The sequence below is a fragment of the Phalacrocorax carbo genome, chromosome 5 (genome assembly GCF_963921805.1).
Source record: "Phalacrocorax carbo chromosome 5, bPhaCar2.1, whole genome shotgun sequence".
Lineage (NCBI taxonomy): Eukaryota > Metazoa > Chordata > Aves > Suliformes > Phalacrocoracidae > Phalacrocorax > Phalacrocorax carbo.
The window spans coordinates 28137403-28161353 of NC_087517.1; the positions used below are offsets into that span (position 1 = coordinate 28137403).

The window sequence follows — 23951 nt, forward strand, 5'->3', positions numbered from 1 at the left end:
AAAAATTTGAGTGCTCTGGGTGAAGTTCCATTTGGTAAAACTATTGGCATATTACAATGTTTGATTTGCCATATCCTTTGAAATTCTGCACTGCATTGTACAATAAAATACCATTTCAAACATATCCTAGCTTTCTTGTATTTAAAACTTGACATACTTATTTTTGCATACAAATTTTTATTTGTGGCTAGATTCTGACCTTGAAACGGCTCAAAAGGTCATATCGGGTAAACAGCTCATACATCATAAATTTCAGGCTGTGCTCTCCACTTGCTTCATTTAGGGCAAATACGTCAAAAGACCATTTATCAACATCCTGTAGATGAGGGGAAAACAAAAAGAACATAAAGTTTCCATCTGTTCAAGTAGGTTTCCAGTTAATCACTGGAAAAGATATTTTGGGTTTTTTGGGGTTGAAGGGGGAGAGTTTGGTGGGTTTTTTTATTGTCCAATTCTTTCAAACTCCTACTGTAGAAAACACATTAATAACTATTTTAATATTAGGGATGAAAATAGTTGTGCTAGGTATGAATAAAATACTTGTAACATGACCTATGCAACTTTGTGTCCTTCGAATCAAATGCCTTAATCTTTCAAATTTAACTTTCTGCTTAGAAATTGTCTATAGAACTCCATGGAGCCAATGTGAATACCCATCCTTTAACTAGGCTGTTATCCAGTGTCATTAGCACTATAGCCATATACCAATTTGAGAATAATATAACATTGTATGACTTTCAGGGGAAAAGGTGAGGCACTACGTTCTCAAGAAATACCACTTTTTAATTGCATACACAGCCATAGGAACTTTACTACTATAAAAGATTGCCTTTCACGTGAAGTACAGTAATCCTTAAATTCACAGCAAACAGTATACTTGTTCCATAAGCTGCGGCTTCTTTTGTTAGCTCCATCTCAATATTAGTTCTCCTTTTTCTTTCCTAAAAAGGAAACAAATTCTGCTGTCTGAGACACTGATTACCATACCACTGGGAGCTGATAAAACCACGCCTCACATTTCTACAAAAATTTCTATAGAAATTTCATCCTGTTGCTCTAATAACATCTAAATGAAATCACAACTAATCAGTGAAAGTATAAACAAAATCATATGCTATTTGTGAATTTTTAACTTCTCTGTTCTCTGTGTGTTCAGTTCTGTAGTACTAAATATGGCTAGGGTATGTTCAGTAGAAAAAATACATTTATTTCTCTCCAGAAGTCACCAAATGTAAGTACAAATACATTCAAATTCCACAATATTAAACTTATTTCACCTTAAATGTTACTATCACTTCTGCTGGGTAAGCCAAACCAACCATGCTAGAAGTTCTTCGGTACATCCTAAAAGAACAAATAAAATATTAAGTTATAGTATTTCTCTAAAAAGTACTGGAACAATTTGTCTTTTTTAAATTCTTCTTTCACAGTTGTGAAATAATACTAAGCTATTTAAGGGTCTGATCCCAAAGATGATATAAGTCTTTTGATGAGCTTATGAGAAAAGCTCCTCTGCTGGTCTTTTATGTTAGTGTAGTCTTTGGTACACTGTCATGTAGAAGTTGCCAAGCTATGAAGTTCACTCCCAGAATTTTCCAAAGTCCAGGAAATTTAATTACAAATTTAGAGGTTTTTAGAGGATTTCTGTGTAGAAAAATACAGCGATTGCAGAAATTGAAACCTCAATCCTGGCTCAAAGTTTTGCTTCAGGTTCATCACTTAAGGGATCTTCAACGACAGATTCTGCAGTTAAATGCAGCACTTGCTAGAACAAGAAAACAAAGGTCTCACCTTTCTACAAAAATCCCAGCCTGTACAGCATGCACAATGCTTCGGAATTTGGGCTTTTCTTCAGGTCTCCTCTTCACTATTCCCATTTCCCTTGTGAATGTAGAGGCTAACCAGTCCCGCACTTCCAGCGGGACCGAATCCGACTGGATGTCAGAGAGCTCATCCTCAGTGTCCAAAAGCTTCCTACAAAAAAATAAATAGCAGGTAACCAAGAAGATGGCAGACTGAAGCAAAAAGAGTACGGACAGGTGAGCCACTTACAAAAGTTAATTTAGCAGGAGCGGAGGTCATCTGTAGAATTGACTCAGCAATATAACGTCTTTATATTGCTTTACATTGCTGAGTCAATGTTGACTCAGATAAATGTCCTATCTGGTAGACATATCAAGGCCACTGGGAAGCTGGGCACAGCAGATATCCTCTCTCTCTCCCCCTGCTCATATTCCAGAGGGTAAAAGATACTCAAATGGAAGATATTCAAGTAAAGGCAAGTGAAGTTTTTCCTACAAAGATGTCACAGCTTTGCTGGATTGAAGTGTAATCAATGAGTTACAAAATCCTGAGGAGAGGTCTAAAACAGTGGCTGACATGAGCACCTATAGAAAGAGGGGTTGCTGTTATAACTGAGAACACCAGCGGTCTGTATGAACTGTCCTCCAAAATTGTACAAAAAATATTTTGATACTTAAATGCGAAGTAAATTGTATTACACAGCAAATGGAGAATGCATTTTAATGAACACCCCATATACGTTTGCCATGTTATTCCAGTGCAATAAAAGTATTAAAGAGAATTAATTCCTTCTGTGTGGAGATCTGCATCCCTGTTAAAGGCAGGGTAACAAAATCATAGCAGTAAAGCTATTATACAAGATTGGATTATAAGCCAGCCTTCTTAGTTGTTCAAAAGGTTAGAAAAGCTATGTATTCCTCTCGCAAAATATAAAAAGTATTAAAAAGAAACTTCATTTCAACAGAACTGAATTGGAGGACATCAGTTTATTTAGAAGAAACATGTAATCAAATATTCTCTTGAAACAAAGTCAACACTTCAATTCAATTCTACTCTTTTGTAAACCTACCAGATGTAGGAACATAACCTTTTTCTTGCTGTCCTTTGCCCATATCACTCAGCCTGCTGAGGTTTTCTAAGAACTAAATCCCTTATTTAGTCAGATAACAAGTTTTCCTTCATGCAATTATGCAAGAAACCCCAGAGTTAGGATGACCTGAGCATACGTAAAGCATGCCACCCTTTAAAAATGTTTTAATAAAAGTGATACCAATTGAATTGCAAGCGTTATTTGATTGCATAGACCTATTTCTTTGGTGATGTCTTGCTGAAACAGCTTGAGTTTTTGTGAATTGGACATAAAGCAATAATGGACAAAGTATTTTTGAGTGTCATTTTCTTATCAGACAGTCTGCTTGTCAAGTGAAAACTTGGCTCTCTCTCCTCAACGAACAGAATTCCTGGGAAATGTATTCGGTGGGAATTCAGCTAACAGCATTTGCAGATGGGTATTTGGGAGAAGAATATTATCACTTCATTTTCCATTTTCATGTTGTCACCTCTGCCGCTGCCTTTTCTTTCTACTCTTAGCATAACTGTTGATTCCTCACCTTATTTGTGTACTCTCTCCTCATATTTATTCAGTGGCTCTTTCACACATTTCATTTTCTGTTTCTCTTCAGCGTTTTCAAAACCATGCCTAACCAAGCATGGCATCACCAACCAACCTCTGGCTTATAGACGAATGAAGCAGCAAAATGGATGATGAAGAAAAGTCTGAATACAGTAAAATTCAAAGGAATCCCCATATAAATCTAATACTATCTGAGTGACTATAGGAAAATGCCTAGTAGGAAGCATGATGCCAGAAGTGTCATAAATTATTTGTGAACAGTGAGTGACTGCAGTATATTTGTGCTCATCTGCCTTGTTCTCAGTTTCAGCAGCTCATATGGCTGGCAGCATATTTTATGAGACTTTTCAGCTGGAGTTTATTTTTAAAAAATCCATAAAATGCCCCCCAAAACAGCACTGTTTACTGAAAGAACAGCAGGAATGTTCCTGGTTATAGGGACATAGAATTATAAGACTAGGAAGGCTCTTCAACACAGAGTACGAGAGGAACAGAATGGACAAGAATTATGAGATTTTCTAACAGTGGGACACAAGCCCAAAGTCAGTAATTTATTTTGGAGGAGCAGGACTTGTACAGAGGAAAGGATTTGGGCAAATAATCTTGCAAAACTGAACCAAGGCTGAAACTGGCCATAGCTCAAAGGCTATAAATTGATTTTATTCCCTAAATTAAAAACTGTTATAGTCCACTTAAATCCCTACTAGTCTAACACTGTTATTAAATATCCCCACAGAGATCAGTACATTTATATTTCTGAGGAATATTTGACATTTGATGTATTTGTAGTGTAATCAGGAATAAACTTTATAATCCTTAAAACACATTTTTGTAACTATTCCAACTGTTACTCAAATGAGATGAAATTATTCCAGCAATAAAAGGACCATGGGCATTAGGCTGCCTCAGAGCACACAGCAGGGATATTCCACATCACCTGTGCAGCATGAAGCACAGCTCTACATCAGTTTGCTATAGCCTGGTGCAGATCTGAATTTGGGAGCAAGTCCTGAGCTCTGCAGATATGAGCTGCTGGAGTACAAATTAAGGCTAGCAAGACACGCTGCAGTTTCTCTAATCTTTTTAACCATTCATCTGTAAAATAGGAGGACTATTCAGTCTGCAAATGATATTACTATCATTGTACTACCATACAAAGGAGTTACTTTATGAAGATAGAACAGAGAAAACAGTATTTGAAAAAAGTGTTTATTTAACCAGTAATTTTCATAAGACCACTGCTCTCTGATGAGGGGCGACTGAACAACATGCTATGCAAGAGGGAGAGTTTCAGTGTCTCTGGTTCCTACTTAAACAACCAGGAAAGCAACTGCAGCATAGAATTATGTTGTAAGCACGATCCTTTGTAAGTACAAGCTCTTACTGATCCCTCAACCCAAAACCTTAGTAACTTCTCAAAAAGAATTAGTTTCTTTCAGAAGCCTAACATAAACACCGTTTAAGGAGAGGAAACAATGGCTAGTCATTTGTCTCGTAACTGTCTATTTTCTACCCTTTCTTGACCTTTTATAAGAATAAGATTTATATTGGGGAAAATTACTTATGGCATATGCATTGCTATAAATGGCCTTTGAATAAATTCACTAATGACTGCCATTCTTCTGTAATTACAGGGACAGGGCTCATATATAGGTCTACACCTCTGAATAAATGGATGGTTAGGTGAGTAAATAATTTGATGGTCATTTTATTTAGGAAGGGAAATAAATTAGGCTATATACTGCATGATACAAACTATGTTTAATTGTCACAGATTCTTAGAATCCAATAGTCAACATTTCACAGTTTGTAACTTTTGTCGATTTTATTCATCTGTTTATACCATGATCATAAACTAGAGTATTTCCATTATATTTCTATGGGTATGCATGTATACATACATACATATAGATACATACACAACATTGTGGATTCTGTGAAATACATATGATCATTCAACTTTTACTCACTGATTGTGAAAAAGCTTCTTTAAAACAAGCCGAATAAAGCAAATTTATACTCTGAGACATAAAAACATCCAACTGTTTTTACCAGTGATTTTACTTACTACTTACTACTTCAGGAGAAGTATCAGAACTTGTACACACTAACCAGAAGTACTAGCAGTACTTCAGCGCTTACCTTGCAATAATAGCTGAAATTTTCTTTTTCACCGAACGAGAACCAGTTTTTGATTGGCCACCACCATATTTTTTTAGATGGACCTTGTTCTTTTTATGTCGAACCATTTTGCAGCTTGTTTGCTGGCCCCTAGCCTACTGATGTACATCACTGCAGTGAATGCATCAAGTAGATCACAGAGCCCCTACAAGCCTGTCCTTGCTGTTACTACTTCTGTTGCTCAGAACTTAACCACAACTAAGTTTGACTCCTTGAGCAGACGTATTATAACATCACTCTGATGTAATCACTGAGCATTCTAACATTATCATTTCTCTGAATAAATTCTACAACACGATGTTTTTTATAATTACTGGAAAGAAACCATAAAAGTCTAAAGTGTATATTCAGAACATTTTTATTCCTGAGTACTTACATTACTGCTATTTTAATTTATATCTGCTTAGAACTGACAACTTTCAAAAGCTTCAGTAAAATCAGTGAATCACTAGGAAGTTATTCGTGTTTGTTTTTTGCCTAATGAAAGTTATTATTGTGCAGAAAAATGGAAAATATATAAATTCTGCATTCTGTAATTCTACTGTTATGTAGACTTCTTGCTGTAACTTGCCACTTTATGAATCACAGAGGAATAGGTAAATTATTACTATAGGTGATTATTCAGGATGCCTTTAATTAAAAAAACAAAACAAAACAAACAAACAAGGGGAAAAGGTGAAGCAGTATCAGAAGACAGGGTCAAACAAAGACAAGCACAGTTAAACCATTGAACTTCCTGCCAAATATTACAGCGATTTTCCCAAGATTTTGAAATGTGTAATTTTAAATTGTAATATAATTTTACAACATTTTGTGATAAGTAAATTTCCACATAGGTTCAGAAATGCCATTGGATAAATTAATGAGCAAAATAACAAGTGACCATAGCTGTCAAACACAAGGCTAGAACCTCTGGCTTAGAAAATATTTGGAGTAAAGTGACTGCAAGACCCATCCTCCAAATCAACCACACTGAAAATCAGAGATGGCAGGCATTTACTTTTAATTTTAAAGATTAAAGTTGTTCCACAAAGTCAGCCTTAAAGTAAAACCCTACTGAGAAGAATCCCATTCAACTGGGAGGCATGAACTCCAATATCTTAGTTGAATTAAATAAATATTAATATACCAAGGCACACACTTTAATATTTTCTTCCCTAAAGCTAAGCAATACCTAAAAATGCTAATAAACAAACCAAAAAAGCTCTAACACAATGTGCCACAGAAAGTACCTTTTTTCAACACAAACTCAGAATTTCAGCGTTTTATACACTTTTTTTTGCTCATATATCATTAGCCTATTGAGTATATGCAATACGAGGAAGAGATAAGCGTGGGAAGAAGAGGGGGAGGCCTGGGTTATTTAATTCTATTTGTTCCATGAGTGGAACTCCCATTGACAGTTGTGGGAATAAGTAAGATATGGTCCATGGCATTTCAGCTTAGCAATCAATTAATATTGCAGTCATAGGAACTAATAACCTGATCATCCTGTCACAGTACTGTGTTTTTTGCCAAGAATAATTTTTCAAAATTCAAGGAGTGATAATTTCTAGCTCTTTTTTTATTTAATCAGAATTTTAAATATAGTAATGGACTAATCAAAGCATATTTTTTTTCCCTTAGGAATATATCAGATGTACTATGGAGGAGAGGAAAGAAAAGAAAATGAAAAAAAATTAGATAATGGCTATGATAAAAAAAATCCTTCACTGCTGATCAGTCATACTACCTAACGGAGATGGTGAAAGATTTCCAGAGAAAGGATTGAGAAATTGGTATTAGCTCTTTACCATTTAGCAAATTAAGCTAACGATCAACCCCTTAAAAGTGAATTAATCAAAGTCCTCTTCTAGGTCTGGAATGCAGAAGGCAAAGAAATTACAGTCCAAATGGCCAATTTGCATTTTCATAAATTATTTGTGTTCTAGTGTCTCACTATCTTACCAAATGAGCATGAATCAATATATTCAATCAATATTTACATCCTCTATTGCCCACTACAATTTCCACTAACTTCCACTAAAAGATTCTCCGACTCCCACTGCGGACAAACAAATAGCAATTTTAGTACATAAAGGTCTTTCTAAAGGAAATTATGAATTTAACAACACATTGTACTCTTATATTTAGCACACTCTCAGAAGAATTGTCCTCATATTAAGAACTACCAATTAATTACAATAAATGGCAAAGACCTTGGATGCATTACAACAGCACATAATGGAGTAAGGACCACCGCTACTGGAAACATTCACTTGTTGATATGTACTGCCTATTCAAAAATACAGATGTGCATACCAAAGACCATCAGCTGTCTTCAGATTCAGGTCAGGATATTCATGATTAAAAAACATCACTTTTCAGGAGTACAGCTGTATGCTAATGTATTTTCCTTTTTTAATTCAATTGCTTTAATGCAGTATTCTGGAAGCTCTATATGGCAGGGACTGTCTCAGGGCATGAATCATAAATTAACAGCAATAAATCTGAGATAGAAAAATTCAATATCTTTGGAAAAGGTATGCAGGGCATTTATTAAATATCCTAGCTAACATGAAAAGTTTTAGTCACTGTTTAACAGATTTTCAGTGATTTTAAGTGTATTTTTTTAATGTAACTTTGATGCTGTTTTAAGCTTCCCTCTCAGAAAAAAACTTTGGTTTAGTACAAAAGATTTTAAAGACGTACTTTAAGCTTTTATACGAGTGGAATATACTGAATTAATCTCAACACAAGCTTTTTCTCAACAGCAGCTTTTACAGAAGTATCATCTGTAGATTCCCTTAATGGATGAACTGAATTATTTTCTTCAAATGGTGCATTTGTTGGTGACAAAGCAACTTCAGGCAAAGTACATTTAACCACGGGTTGGCTGTGGAGGACAGCAATACACACTCATAGCAAACTTGACTGAATATTCAGGACTATGATTTAACTTCATGCTTAAATAATTGCCACTTCCAAACTTTAAGTCAACTCAGAGAGTAATTGTATATACCATACCTGCCATCTGGCAAATAGTTATCGAAAAGGGCACCCCATTCCACTGTTTTATCTTTGTATTATTAGGCAGATTATTTTATTCCATATTTTTTCCAAAAAGCTAATTTTGAGGAGAGATATTGTCCAGATCCTTCAAAATAAATTACATCATTGGCCAAGTGCCCCACTGTTCTGTGAACGAAACAGTTACCTTCATGTATAAACGAACAAATTAATCTGTCTTTTCAGGTACAGGGATTGGGAATATATGTTTTTAGAAATCTTAACAAATATTTACGTCTCTTTGATATAAGAGATTTTAATTTTCTTAACCCTTGCACCTGCAAAGAGATTTGCTAGCGTGACCATCTCTGCTGGTTACCCTTAATGAATAATGGTATCTAAATTAGCACAATTTCTTCCCTAACCAGAGCCTTACAGTCAATAAAACTATGTGATTCACAAAGTCAGCTAGATGTTGGATGCTATGTGCTGGGTGGGAACAGAATGCAAATAGTCCTGTAATGTCAAGCAACAGACTCCTGCTGTAAGATGCTCAGCGGCAGCTGATGTAGTGCAAACTTAGAGCCTTGAAACACTGATACTAAAACATGGCTTGTGAAAAATAGTAACAAGAAACATAAAAGATGGAGCCTTCACTGAACTTCACTCTCATTTAAAATACAGAGAAGCTGCTAAACTTATATGGATGTCTAGGAGAGAGTGAAAGAAAGCACATGGGTATCAAATAAGTATACCAGTTCATTATTTTTTGAGATATTAATTACTAGCCTAGGATGGAGCAGCTGCCGTGGACTTCGGTTCTGTTGCAGTACTGAAAAACTTGAGAACACCAGGGAACAGCCTTCTGCAGCTTGCAAATATAACCAAAACTGTGTACTGACCAAGAACAGTCTACACTGACCATTCCTCACTTCAGCATCTCCTGGAAACGGCAGAATTTAAGTTAGTTGTTGGGCTGTTGCTAAGCTCCATTCACATTTGCATGGGACACAGCTCTGTAAGCACCAGCAGCTACTAAAGCATTTGCTCCTTTCTCCTTCCTTAGACTCCACAAGACAAAGATATACACATGCATGTTCCTAACAACTAGCTCTGTGGCACACTTTAAAATCATACGGACGTTTGGTGAGATGAAATGATGAAACTCTTTCTCTTGCAAGTGACGTGATCACAGTTTAAACTATTTCCTTTTTGTCCACAATTTGAAGATATGTTTGTCCCTGCTTTAAGTCCAGAAACCACAGAATTATTTGGTGCATTAATGGAGTAGTGCACGGGAAATTCAGTACGGTCCAAGGTGCTTATTAAAACAGCAGTCACAAAGTTTGGGTTTAATGAACTCCTTTTTTGCTAACATTATACATATCAGAATGTGTACTTTTTTTAAAAATAAGAGATTTTTTCTGAAGGACTGTGTTTACCATGATAATATTGTTGAAATATCTTCACTATTTCCAGAGCTCTCATGCCAACATGTATTGTTATAACATCACTTACCCTTAATGAAATTTCCTTTCACTTCATGAATGTAGCCATAACCTGTATTTGTAATTTTGTCTTGTTGAATCAAAGATGTTCAAAGCAATTGCCAGCTATATACAACAAAGCTACTTCATACATTACTGACACATGATCTCTTCTAAGTCAAAAGTTGCCAAGAGGTTAAAGCCTTTTAAAAGGGCATTACACAACCTAAAACAAACTAAAAACCGCATATGGAATTGAAACTGCACAGATGAGTATCCTCCTGAAATCAAGTATATTTTCTAAAATACTAAGGCTTTCAAAAAATATTCTGATTTTATCCAGAACAACGTAAAAATATTCTCCATAAGAGGTTTAAATTTTTTGTTTTATTTGGCTTTGGAACACACATATATTTTTTTAATCTTGTAATTTCCATTAGATTTTATTTGACTTCTTTTCTTCTCAGTTAGCATGAATAAAGAGCTATGTTTACAAGGAACGGAACAGCTGTCATGACTGAATTATCAGGCTGTATTTATTTCCTGTTTGACTCTAAATATCCTTCTTCCACTACCTTGAGCCAAGTGGCAGGTACTAATGGAGAAAATTCTGCAAGAATTGTCAGAATTATTTATAACACCTATTGAGTGGGTTTGAACTTCTTCCATAGAGGAGATCCGCTGAGAGGCTGGAACTGTGAGAGTTTCACTTATTATTTTCAGCTGACAGTGAACCTCTGCTTCAGCTACCAAAGCACTAGATCTCTTCTAAGGAAGTGTTTAGTGCAGCTTATAATTATTCAGCACTGAGAGATGCAGCAGTCCTAAACAGGGGTTATTAAACAAACTTATTAATTGACATGGGGCCACAGACAAATAAGCTTATAGGAAAGTGGCACTTATGCATGTCTGATTTCTCTGAGCCTTCCAACTTCCCATCAGCTTGGAACCTTTTCTACGGTCTGTTGACAGTCACTGCCCCAAACCAAACTTTTGTAATTTTGGAAGGTTAACCCTACTGCCTATCCCTGTTTCTAGGGAGTCTGCTCTCAGAACTCCATAAATAAAACCTGTTGTGTTATTTCTCTGCCTTTTCTCCAGCCCAACAGCATGTAGTTTTAGAAAGGGCATGTACAAATTTGAGTATGTGTACACAGTTTTAGAAAACGCTGTCTTATTCTCAGATAAAAGGCTATAGTGTACAGTAGCAGAGGAGCAGACAGAAAAATAAATTAAAGTAAGAGGACCTGAGAAAAATTCTTCATACTCTGCTATAAAGGGTTTGAATTCTATGGCCCATTTCCAGCTGATTGTTGCACCATAAATAAAGATTTAAGGCACTGACAGCTTACACATTTGCAAGTACTTCTATGTGCACACACGACTTCATAGAATGATACAGGATTTCCAATCAGCTCAAATGAAGTAACCCATTTTTTCCCTGTGTGTTGTATCTCCTACTGTAAGAAATTGGAACTGATCACAGGAAAAGCTCAGGCTTATAAAGAGAAAAGTGGTTTTGCTAGACTAATGCCTGAGATTTACTTTGTAAGTAGCACAAATGGTTCCCCAGAGCTGTGGAACAGGCCAGGCTCTTCCTTGATCCTTGGCTACATTATTGAACGTGCTCTGTGAGATACCTTGTAATTGCATGTCTTTATTGACCTTAGTTTTGATTTTTCTTTTTGCTTTTTTCATCTCTGCCTGTGAAGAATTGCAGAAGGTCGTTCTGCAACAGGTCTGGGACCACTGGTGGGACCATTTTATTATGCTGTTTAATAGGAGGTACGTCATAATTGAAAGATGAGCTAAACGGATGCTCCTAAGCAATTCTGTGTTAGTTGCAATTCCTAATCTGACTGTAGAGATATTTAAGAGGGCTTTCTCTCAGCTGATATTGAAGTCTGTCTCCCAGAAAGGTGGGGAAGAAGAGGACACCACAGACAGGATTCAGTTTTAGGTGGCTGGTTGAAGCTGAGGTCTTCCTCTGCTTGGATATATAAGCAATGGGCCAGTAAATTCATCAGCACAAAATCCAGGGCTCAATCATGAGCTCAAAATAGAAAGCATGGGTATTTTCATGTGAGTTGCAAAAACTCTGTACTGAACATTTGGTCCTAGGCCTGAAATACTTTCTACCTTGTAGAACCAGACATCATTAGTTTTTCTATCTTGTAAGCCAAACCTCAGCAATTATTATATCTCAGCAATTATATATATATATTAAAGCATGCAAATTCCTTCTGGGACTTAGTTAATAAAAGTAATCTGTACTCAGATGGTTTCTCACTGCTTTACTCAGTGTATTAATTGTTATTGCTCTATACTATAGCAATTATTTTTATCCATACAGCAGTTCATATGTAAGAAACTTACTCAAGTCATTTGCACTTTGCAACATATTTAAATTGCATGTTCAGGCTTAGCAGAAATGGGCCATTCTGCTTATGATCTAAACCATTATTTCTAATCTACTAATGAGTTCAGTTAACTCAGTTCCAGACTCCTGACAGCAGTAGCCCTGTGCAGGACAAAGAACCTGTATTCTTCGGTGGGAACGAGGACAAATCTACCCACACAAGCTAATTCCAGCCTCCATTGCCATTTGACTCAATGATACACTACTTCTGTTCCTTAAGAATTAGCTTCCCAGAAGCTGGAGAGACCTTCTTTGTGTGTTAAATGTTGTAGTGCAGATTTAGACTGCATAATACTGGTCATACTATTTTAAATGTGATTTTCTTTGCAGTTTGCCATGCAAAAGAGTTCACTACGAAAGTACTAGTGGAGACTACAGTTCCTCTCTGCCACACAATAAATATTTTAATTTACAAATTGTTTTTAATGGGGAAGTATCAAAATTTAAAACAGCACTCTATGGAATATTTTCTGACTAAGAAGCAGAGGCTAGCCTATATTCTCAGCACAAAATTAACACAAAACCACCAGGTTCAAAAAATGCATCACTCTGAGTCTGAATTTAATGGAGACTGCATTAGTTGAAGGAAGGGAAATTAAAAACAAAATCAAACTGTATAAAACAAAATGAAGAGTACAGGGTATAAAATGCAAAACACTAAAAATAAGAGAATAAAAGTTGAAAAGTATGTTTCATTAAAGCCACTTCATTTTTAACTATTACTTACAGCATAAGTAACATGGACAAGAAAATTTGTTTTATATGTCTATAAACATATACTTCCGAAATATAGCTATAGACACGGAAAGATATACACAAACCATATGCTTAATGCATATTTATATAAGGACTGCTACCAAAAATTTGACAGGTTTACAAATTCACTTTGAGGTTGCATTGGAGAATAGAAGTATTCAATAAATTAGAACCAAGCAAGATAACTGTCTCGGGTTTGTTTGATATCCATTCTGACTTAGCACAGTGAAAAATCAGATTGTTCTGCAAAATACTGGATATAATAAATAAATAAGATTAAACATTGCTGTGCATCAAGCTAGGGAACAGGAAAACCTTTATCCATACACGGAAGTAGAATTTTTGAAAAGAAATAGTCACCGTTATGAGGTCATAATGCCCCTAGGAGTAAGATAATAGCCCAAGGACTATCAAAATCTTCCAAACCCCTATAAAATTATATATGTTTATTTTCATTTAGGCAGTTTAATAAACCTGCTGTTAAATTCTAGAGGGCAATTAGCTTATTTCAATATTTGCTTACAGTAAAAATAACGCACCTGTTATAGGCTGCCAAAGCCTATGTATTTTCAGGTGTACCAGTTTTCTCTGTGTGTGAAATGTCTGTTACTTGTCTCAATGCTCCCACACAGAGCCAGAAAGACTGTATTCCTCACTATAACAACACTTTTAATTTCCACTGAGGCCTCAGTTTAGAACCTAAGTAAATCTCACATTATTTTCATAGTCCCAGTACTACTACTGAGAAAGAGTTATGAATGCTATACTGATTTAACCACAGTGCTTGAGAGATGAATGGAAGCAATAATCAGTGGTTTATGTCCTTGTCCCCTATGCAGCTTTGACACAGCTCCCATGGTTATTAATACAAAACACATACTTAAGCTCTCACCACTGTTGGCGATCCAGTATCCCATAACACAGGGGAGAGAGGCCCGTGATCTTCTAAAGCTTCCTGAGCACATGAGATGTGCCAACAAGATTTACATTTAGAACAATTGCTGAAAAATGAAATTTGATGCCTCTGTTGTGGTAATATAAGCCCAAAGAGAAGTCTGTTGATCATTTCTTTTATCTGACTCCCTAAGGACCTGTATCTATTTAACTACAAATTTGACTACAAACTAATGTAAGTCCACAACCCTTGATTCAATGTAAAAGAAGCTTGATTAACTTAAGTCAGTCAGCAAAACTTATATAAATACATCCACAGTGGTATATTAACTACTAGTATTTTAAAGTATTTAATTTAAATTCATTCAGTTTTCTTACAAAGCCCAGGTCCCTTGGAAGTCACACAAAATGGTTTGCCCAAGTCTGCTCAGTTAACCTCAATTTAATGGAATCTGTCAGAATCTTCATGACACGCGAGCACTTTTGAAGTCACTGAGATCCCTAATGCTTTTCAAGTTGTGTATTTAACTTGGGATCACTATGAACACCTTTGAAAGTGTCCCTAAGAACTGTATTGTGGCTGAGATGCTGCTCAGGTCATCTTTTTACTGAATTGGGACATGCACGCACTCTAAGAGCAGGGCACCTGTATAAGTGATCATGCCAACCTAGTCTGTAGTATAATCTCTGAAAAATGGACCATTGGTACAGCTTTATTTGCTATTGTTTTCTTTCTTCTGTTTTCAAATGGGTAGGCTTTTGATTGCCCAGTAGTAGATGCTCCAAATTCCTGACTGGCAAGGTTTGGTGTGTGAATCACATGCATCAAAGGAAAAGAAGCAGGAAAAAGTTAGAGCAGTACTTTAAGCACCATATCAAATATGCAGATTTGCAAGGCGGGTGGGATGGGCGGCGACAGACTGAGAGAGAGAGAAAGAGTTAGGTCCATGAAATAATTGGGACGATGACAGACTTCTTAAACGTAGTATAGAACCGAGACATACACTGCATGCTCCAGCAGTATTGAAGAAGTTTTGGCAGACACCTTTACAAGACCATTCTGCTTAGACACTGAAATAGAAACTGTAAGTTAGATAGTTAACTTCAATATAGGACATATCTTAAAATTCCTTCAAGAAGCCAAATTCTTAGAACTTCTAATTTAATTGGAGTCAACCCACATTAAAGATGATTGCCAGTAATACTGCCAGTAACAATAATCATAAACAAAGCTTCAAACATTATAAAATAAATCACAGCTTTCCATGAATTTATGTATTTACGGGCCAGATTAAAATGTTCTGACTCATCTCTGTGAGCATTTCAATCCAAAACAGCTCATTTTTTTCAGTGATACAGACCTCAGCATGATTATCAGTATGTGGCCCGTGGGGAAAGAAAACGCATCCTTCAGAAAATTCTTATGACTTTATACCGTGGACATTTGACAAATGAGGGAGATGAGAACTAGGCAAACTCTCCAGACAACGGTTACATCTGACCTTTGGAATCTTACTTGCTTTAAACTTGTCACTGAAAGACCTAAGAGCCACATATGATTCTTCAGCTCATGACAGCTACAATTGCATGCAAAGACCAAATTTCTAAAATGTGATTCTCAACATCCTTTCCTTTTTTTTTTTCCCCTCAGACTTACCTGGTTTCATCGATATAAACTGCCTCCAGCACAGATGCTGCATATTCAATATTCTTTTTTAAATCCACCACATTAATGTCACCCTTCTCCAGCTGCTTTACCAAGCATCTTAATCTGTGAAAAAGAAAATAAAAATATCAGTATGCTGCTTATATCAAATTTTAGTGACTGTATTTTCCATTTGAAATATGGGAACCAATAAAATAGCCAATGTAGAGGCAAGAGACTGTCACTGCATCTCTTTGTCTTTTTTAAAAACAATCTGGTTTTAGAAAGCACATAACAATGATCAGTTGTATGTTTTTACAGATTGCTAAATTTGTGAGATATATTAAGAAAAGGCATAAACATCCCAGTGAGGCCTCAGTAACTACCATCAGAGTGATTTTATATTAATTTGTGACATTACTATTATGCCCGAGTCTCTAATTTTTTTAAATATTAAATAAAACCTTACAAGTTGTCTTACGATAATTTTTCTGTGCTTAGAAGGTTTATTATATTTTTTAAATATCCACTAAATACTGATTTTGCTTCGTTTCAACGTCTTTAATTTTTCTTTAGGCTTCCAGTAAGTTTGTGCTGCACAATTTGTATTTCTTAGTAGCATGAGCTAATGTGGAGCTCCATTATTTTGGAGTTTGCAGAAAATTCAACATTATACCAGACGAAAGATGGTGCATATGGCATTAGAAAACTCCAAATATTTTCCCAAGTGAGCTTTTACTTTTACTTTTTGAGAACATTCTTTTACATTACAAACACGGATACACCCAGAGAGGATTTTGTAATGCATCAACTCATGCCTGTGTAGCAATACACTTATACGGATAAACTCCTTGAATACCAGATTTTTCCTAAACCCTCTGATGAGAAGAACACTTCTGACACTGCTCAACTTAACCATTCAGAGTAGTCACAGCACTGGAGTGAAATGAAAACCTTATCAGTAACTGTGCAGACCTGTAACTAAAAGGATGCTTTAAAAAGTATGGGTATTTTCCTTCTTTCTGTTCTATCTCTCTAAGTTGAAATAATCTACAGTTTTGTATTATGCAAGATAAAGATTTCTGTAGTTAAAGATACATCATTATTTTAACTTAACTTCCATAAAATAATCTTTGTTGTGTGTACGAAATGTGGAAAAAAAGTGTGAAACAAGTATCTAGTTAAAAAGTAGATTGAAATTAAGTCAGCACTAAACTGACTTTACTTTCAGAAAAAAATCAGATTTATGACATGGAAGAGCATATATAAAAATGTACAATATGTTATATATACACTATATATTATTTTTATTGGGCATATACAATATTTGATTGGACCTAATTATAATTTATGAGTTTTAAAAAATGCAGTGATGTTCAAAACAGATCTCTCATAAACTTGGAAAGTACTGTTCTGTCATAAAACCACTTTCATGTTTTTTCTTTATATTTATTTGGCCTAAGTATAATTATGTCCAAGACTGCGAGGATAATTTTAGCAAATGGAGTTTTAAGATCAGCCTCCTCAGTTCTCCAAAGTCTTAATTCAATTCAAATTAGCAGAGAACATAATACAAACAAGGCTCCTAGCAACCATATTTACTTGATATTTTACACAGTGCATTGCATATGAATGAAATGGAAAATTTCATGTAAAATTTTCTCAGAGAAGGGAAGTGGGCGGATGAAATACTGTGGAGGTGCATCTCCTACACAGGAATATCCTCATGCATGGGGAGGCAGTTCCAGTACATAACTCCTTCCACTTCAGGAGTACCTATAGACTGAAGAACCTAATTCATAGACACTCACGTTGCAGTACCCAGCGCACACACTGTAACTCTCCTGGGATGTCTGCTCCTCAGGAATGCACAAAAAACACACATACAACCTCTCCTGAGCACCGATGCCAAAATGCCCAGGTGAGTCTGGCAGCATCATCACCACTACTTGCAAATAGTCGTAGCCATAGGGCGATTCTACCACTTGCACTGTTCCCTCCGTGTCTGACAGAGCAAGTATCTGAATTACACCTTCCAAAGTGGAAGCATTTAAATGAATTCAAAAATGCAATATGTCACAGCGGAGGGCCAGGTTACGGTAGACCAATATTAGCTTAAAATGGCTTGAAATCGTATGATTTCCAGTGGTTCTACATTTTCTCAGGGCATAGACCAGATGACAGCTATGTGGAAGCATTTTTACGCTTGCAGGAAGAAAGGAGTGCTTGGGAGAGCCTTTAAGCCACAATGACCCTGCAGTATCTTGCTGCATACATGGCACTCAACCAATGTAACCTGCCCTGTAGTTATAGTTCATATTCTAGGAGGAATGCAGAACACAATAACATACCAGGCAATTTGGAAAAGCTGCTTAGGCAAAGTTAAAGTGATTCTGAAGAGGTTACAGAATCACAAAAGGACAAAATCCATATAATTCAATGATGACCAGTGACCTTGTCATCTCGTGCATCCACGCTTTGTGGAGATGTCCTCAAGAGTGTCTGTAGCTGACTCAGTGCAGATCTATCATAGAACCACAGGATAATTTTGGTTGGAAGGGACCTCCACCTGATGCAAGCTCTTGCTCAAAGCAGGGCCAACCTCAAAGTCAGGTATAACTTCAAAGTTAGATCAAATTTCTCAGGGGCATTTCCACTTGAACTTTGAATGCATGGAGATTTCACAAACTCCCTGGGCAACCAGTTTCAATGTTTAACCAGCCTCATGGAGGATTATTTTTCCCAGTATCTAATCAGAATGTCCTTTATTGCAACTTGTGCCCAGTGGCCCCCAACCACTGCTGTGCACTTCCAAGAAAAAATCTGGCTCAATCTACACTACAGTTTCCCACTAGGAAGCCAGACACAGCAATAAAACCCCTCCACAGTGTTGCTGATCAGACACTTGTCAGGTGATAATCATGAAGTCTACCCCAAAAGTTAGAAAAATGGACTACCAACACAGGAAAATTAAGAGAGTTATAACAGCATGTGAATGGCCTGTATATACTCAACATATTATGCATTAAAGTGAAACAGCCACAGAGTTTAAGAGCTTATGTTTCAGTAATGAAACAAATATTTTAGTATAGAATAAATATGTCAATTTATAAGGCAAACCAACAAGTGTTATAGCCCAGCATTCCCCAAGACAAGGAAAATTGTAAAAGGACAAGGAAAAGAAAACAATTATTATTCCAGCTGTATTTGGCAGGATTTTTAATTATTTGTTTGTTTTCTTTTAATTAAGTGGGATAAATTGAAAACAAACATGAGAAAAACCACTAGAAAACCTGAAATGCTACTTAAAATTGGAGCTAGTTGTACTACCCTGTCTATGAACTGTGCTACTAAGAAATAATAGCAACAAGAAAAAACTGCAGGGGCTACTTTCTGAAATAGAAAAATGGACTGTCTGAACTGCTTTAAGGTTCAAAGAAAGCTGTGTGCAGAGTTAACATTACACAACATGGTAGAAAGAGATTTATAGAGAAAAGGAAACAGATTATTTCTCCCAGGACAACTGAAAACAGCATTTTAAAACTAGCAGCCCTGGTTTGTAAGGGAGAAAGAGACATGTGCAACTAATAAAAGGAGTGGGTGGAGAACCATCTTCTGTCATATTGAGTAAACACCACGAATAGTGCTGTGGTATTAAATGATTTTACGGACAATCTAAATGTGCTCTGCTCCTACCTATTTTAACAGTGCCGTCTCTGAAGTTACCAGGGCCGGTGTTTCCCCCAGCTCCCTGTAGAGCTGATGCCTATGTCCAACCATGGCCAATAAGCTTTGAGGCCTACCCAGCAACACAGACAAACCAGGAGAAAACGAGGCTTTTACTAGGAGCTAAAGCAGCAAGTTTTTTATTAACAATATCAAAATCATGGCTCAATTGTTCCCTCCTTCCTTGTTAAAATTCTTTACTTACCCCATATTTGAATTAAAGTTTTGATAAATCTACTGTAACTTATAGGGGTTGTACCAAATTAATTTAGAATAGATTTTAGGGTATTTGAGATGGCTTCCTATGACAGTTTCAGTAACTACAGGAAAAAAGGCAAGACAAGGAATCAGTGATTTTTAAAAAAGACTTTTTGCAATATCTTCATGAGAAAATGTTTTCTTCTACGGAATCAAGCAAAGTTCAACAAAAGAAATATGCCTGGAAATACTGAATAATTGTCCTAAACACAGATTATAAAGATAACAGCAACAGGTGCCAGGGGTGGGATTACTTAAAGGAGGAGGGGCAGACGAGTTGGACAATTTCAATTTCAGATTTTAAAGACTGTCTCTTCCTGTTTCAAGAGAAAATTACCAGTGATTGCTGACAATAAATGAGAGTTAAATGTTCAGCTAAAGAGTCTTCAAGAACCAGGAGAGGAAAATTCAGCCTGAAATTAGCTTCTGAACCTGAGAAAAAGACGCCGTGTCTGCTTTTCCAAAGACTGCCATCTGATCGAGCCCCTCCATTAAGCACTGCAAAGAAACAGCTTTCTAACTTACACATCTGGACTTCACTTAAAACTGTTTTGGAAACTTTGTACAAAAAAAGATGGCTTTTGCCACAGATCCTATTAAAGGGGAAGTAAAATAAACCGTAAAAAGTAAACCGTAAACCAACCCTGCTTCCCATTACATTTTGAAATTAATGGAAATCATTGTTGAAGGATGGGCAATGAACACAAGGATAATTCTTTGAAAATAATAAACACATGCTAGTGCTTATTACAGAGAAATAGTTATTCATATTAATATTCAATAATCACAATGCCAGTTTAAAAATTATCTGTGTAGGTCAAGTCAAGTCCAGTATACAAGTTGTAAATCATTATGTTCCCATGAACTAGTTAAGAAAAGCCTAGCTGTGTACCAAATATATTAATTCCTTGAAAAGGTTATGAGTAAATACTGAAAACATGTTGAAAAGTTTAAGGACAGAACAAATTATTATTTTCTCTAAGCAATTATTTCATGTTTTGTTTGGATTATTTAATACTGAATAAGCAACTTAAGTGGATAATTGTATAATTCCTTGTATAATCTTTATTATACAAGGAATCTGATCCTCTAAATGAACATTTCAAACTAAAAATGGGCTGATATGTAATGTGAAATTAAAAGTAAGGAGGAGGAGACTAACCATATTCTGACAATATGCTTAGTCACAGTTTAAACACCACTAATTTTTAAAAACTTTGGGGAAGTGGGAAAATTTCCTCTAAATCTATTTAGAATTAAAACTGGAAACCAGTTTTGCTACCTGTAGTGATTCTTGTAATAATCAGTCGAATAATTTTCACAACCTGTCGAAAGCATTGCTTACTCAGTGAGTGAGCTTCAAAGGCAGAAGTTACATCCTCACTCAAACATGAACATTCTGAAAAAGTACCAATATCCAGGAATTCCAAATCATTAAGAATGAGACATTCAGCTCATCTATTTAAAACAGCCCAGTCCAGATTCCAAGTTGGTTTACATACCTACACATTTGGGAGTCAGGAAAATATTTGAAATAGGAGAAATCTGAAATAGGAATAGCACAACTTCATCTTGGAAAAGACACAACAAACAAAACATATCACTATTTCACTTGAATTCTAAAATTCCCTAGATAAATTGCCCAAATTCCAATTATTTTTATGTGAATTGGTATCATTTGAATTTTACAATTTTCTATTAAGAACATGCATGTTCAGTTTTGGGCCCCTCCCTACAAGAAGGACATCGAGGTGCTGGAGCGTGTCCAAAGAAGGGCAAAGAAGTTGGTGAAGGGTCTAGAGAACAAGTCTTATGAGGAGCGGCTGAGGGAGCTGGGGTTGTTTCGTCTGGAGGAGGCTGAGGGGAGACCTTATTGGTCTCTACAGCTACCTGAAAGGAGGTTGTAATGAGGCAGGGGTCAGACTCTTCTCCCTAGTAACAAGCGATAGGACAAGAGGAAATGGCCTCAAGCTGTGCCAGGGGAAGTTTAGGTTGGATATTAGGAAAAACGTCTTCACCAGAAGGGTTGTCAAACACTGGAACAGGCTGCCCAGGGAGATGGTTGAGTCTCCATCCCTGGAGGTATTTAAAAAAACGGGTAGACGTGGTGCTTGATGATATGGTTTAGCGGTGGACTTGGCAGTGATAGGTTAGCGGTTGGACTCAATGATTTTAAGGGTCTTTTCCAACCTTAACAATTCTATGATTCTATGATTCTATAATATAAATCTTTATCTAAATACACTAGTCCCCCCAACAAATACTTAAAAATAACATGGATCAGAAATAAAAAACAGATTGTAATCATAACAATCAACTAAACACAAAGTCCATAGTCTCACTTTTTCAAGTAAGAAATTATATATATGGATTACTAGAAATCTTTTATTATCATAAAGGATATAATTCCCTTTTTTGTGTTTTTGACAAGATGGAAGATAAACACTGACTGTGAAAAAGGAAAATGCCAGACACAGTTGTAATATTTGTAATATATGGCTATAAAAGACTGGACCTGATCATACAAATGGATGAGAGATACTGGAGAAATATCCAGAATACAGTAACAAGGATTCAGGAGTGATCCCTTTGGGTAGCCACTCCTATTCCCCTGCTCCTACCTGCAGCTACCAAGTGGCCAACTAACATGGCTTCAAAATGGCTAACCTTTACTTCAGTGGGGTTTTTTACATTATGGTAGGGAAAAACATGCCAATATAGGGACATTTTCCCAGTCATGGCAAGACAAGCATGTCAATGGAGAGCAAAGATTAGAACAGACAGCTCTTGGCTCAGACCTTGATGTGTGTTTCAGTTCCCTGAAATTGTAATTAATACAGTTTTAAATGCAGTTACCTAATATTTTTTTTAATTAGAGGTGCTGTCTTTCAATAAATTCTTATACTGAGAAATGCAAGAAAGATATATATCACATTTCCAGTGCTGCAAATGTGTTTTATGAAATTACTTCTCCGTCACCACTGTGTCTAAGCATATGCACAGGAAGCCTCGTGGTTGCTAAGGGTTTCACGAATCACATTCCTTTCATGATTATTTTAAGCACTATGAGTGGTACACACTGATCTGTAATTATGATTCAGTCATTGGAAAATAAATATTGAATATGATGGCAATTCAGCCAACATTTTTATATACTAAAACTTCAATCCCATATTGAAGAACTAAAATAGTTCTGCAGCTATATAACACACACTGAAATTTACACTTTCCTAATGATAAAACTCGGCATTTTCACAGTGATAGAATTGCCTTGGCTGTTTAGATATTGATCATATTTATGCAAGTTGAAGTGGTTTTCCTTCAGGCAGGTATTCTCTACTAGGCTTCAATTCATTTTACCTTACTCATCCCATAAATTTTCATATTTAGCATTCTATTATGGTGTAAATATTATCCTTTGGGTCTCATTTAGTAACAGGTTCAAATGTGTTTAAAGGCTTAATCAAAATTCAGTCAAAATGCCTAAGTTTCCTTTAGCACCTAGCTGAAATCACAGAAAGCCATGGAGCCTTACATAGTGTCCACCTGAAACCAAAAATTGATCCAAGCTCTCTAAAGCATTTTTGAATTTTTGTATAATTCTCAACAAACCTGATCAAACAAATTGCAAGTGCCTGAGAAGCCTTAGCGTCTTAACCTCAGTAACACTAGAGGTCTGCTATTTGCAGCTACGTAACCTTTCATCATCACCTCCATCATCACCTCCTACTGCCTGGAGAGATACCCCAGGTGGAGGCTTATCTGGGATCCTGTCACTGCTGCTCTTCCTTGCTCTGTCTCTTGCCTCCCCTGGTTACTCACCCTTCCTCAAAAATAGCTTTCACCATTAGAGTCAATGTATGGCATCAGCACAAATTCTCACACACGTGAATTTCTCTCACCTTCCTTTGTGCAGACCCAGGATACAGAATGAAACCTATTTCAGCCAAGCTTTAATTGTCTTTCAAACTTTTCTCTCGCTTCTGCTAATTATCCATCATCAATGCCAATTTGGTTCAATCGCTTTCCAGGTTGAAGCTTAATGAAAAAATCCTCAAACTTCAAATTACTTACTATGTATATACATTCAGGTGTTTCATCTGTCTTCTAGTAGATCTTCTATTGGATCCAAGTAACCAGCTAGTCTTTCCTTAACCTAAA

The 23951-nt window shown here is 36.2% G+C and overlaps 1 protein-coding gene across 4 annotated transcripts in view; it reads right to left on the reverse strand.

Moving 5' to 3' along the window:
- PDE1A (phosphodiesterase 1A) overlaps positions 1 to 23951 on the reverse strand; it is a 165597-nt gene that overhangs the window by 43797 nt on the left and 97849 nt on the right. For all 4 annotated transcript variants that reach the window (XM_064451753.1, XM_064451757.1, XM_064451756.1 and 1 more), the window contains 4 exons: positions 15819 to 15932; positions 1792 to 1974; positions 1278 to 1344; positions 200 to 316 (listed from right to left, as the gene is read on the reverse strand). In XM_064451753.1, coding sequence (XP_064307823.1) covers positions 200 to 316; positions 1278 to 1344; positions 1792 to 1974; positions 15819 to 15932 — 481 coding nt within the window. The remainder of the gene's footprint in view (positions 1 to 199; positions 317 to 1277; positions 1345 to 1791; positions 1975 to 15818; positions 15933 to 23951) is intronic.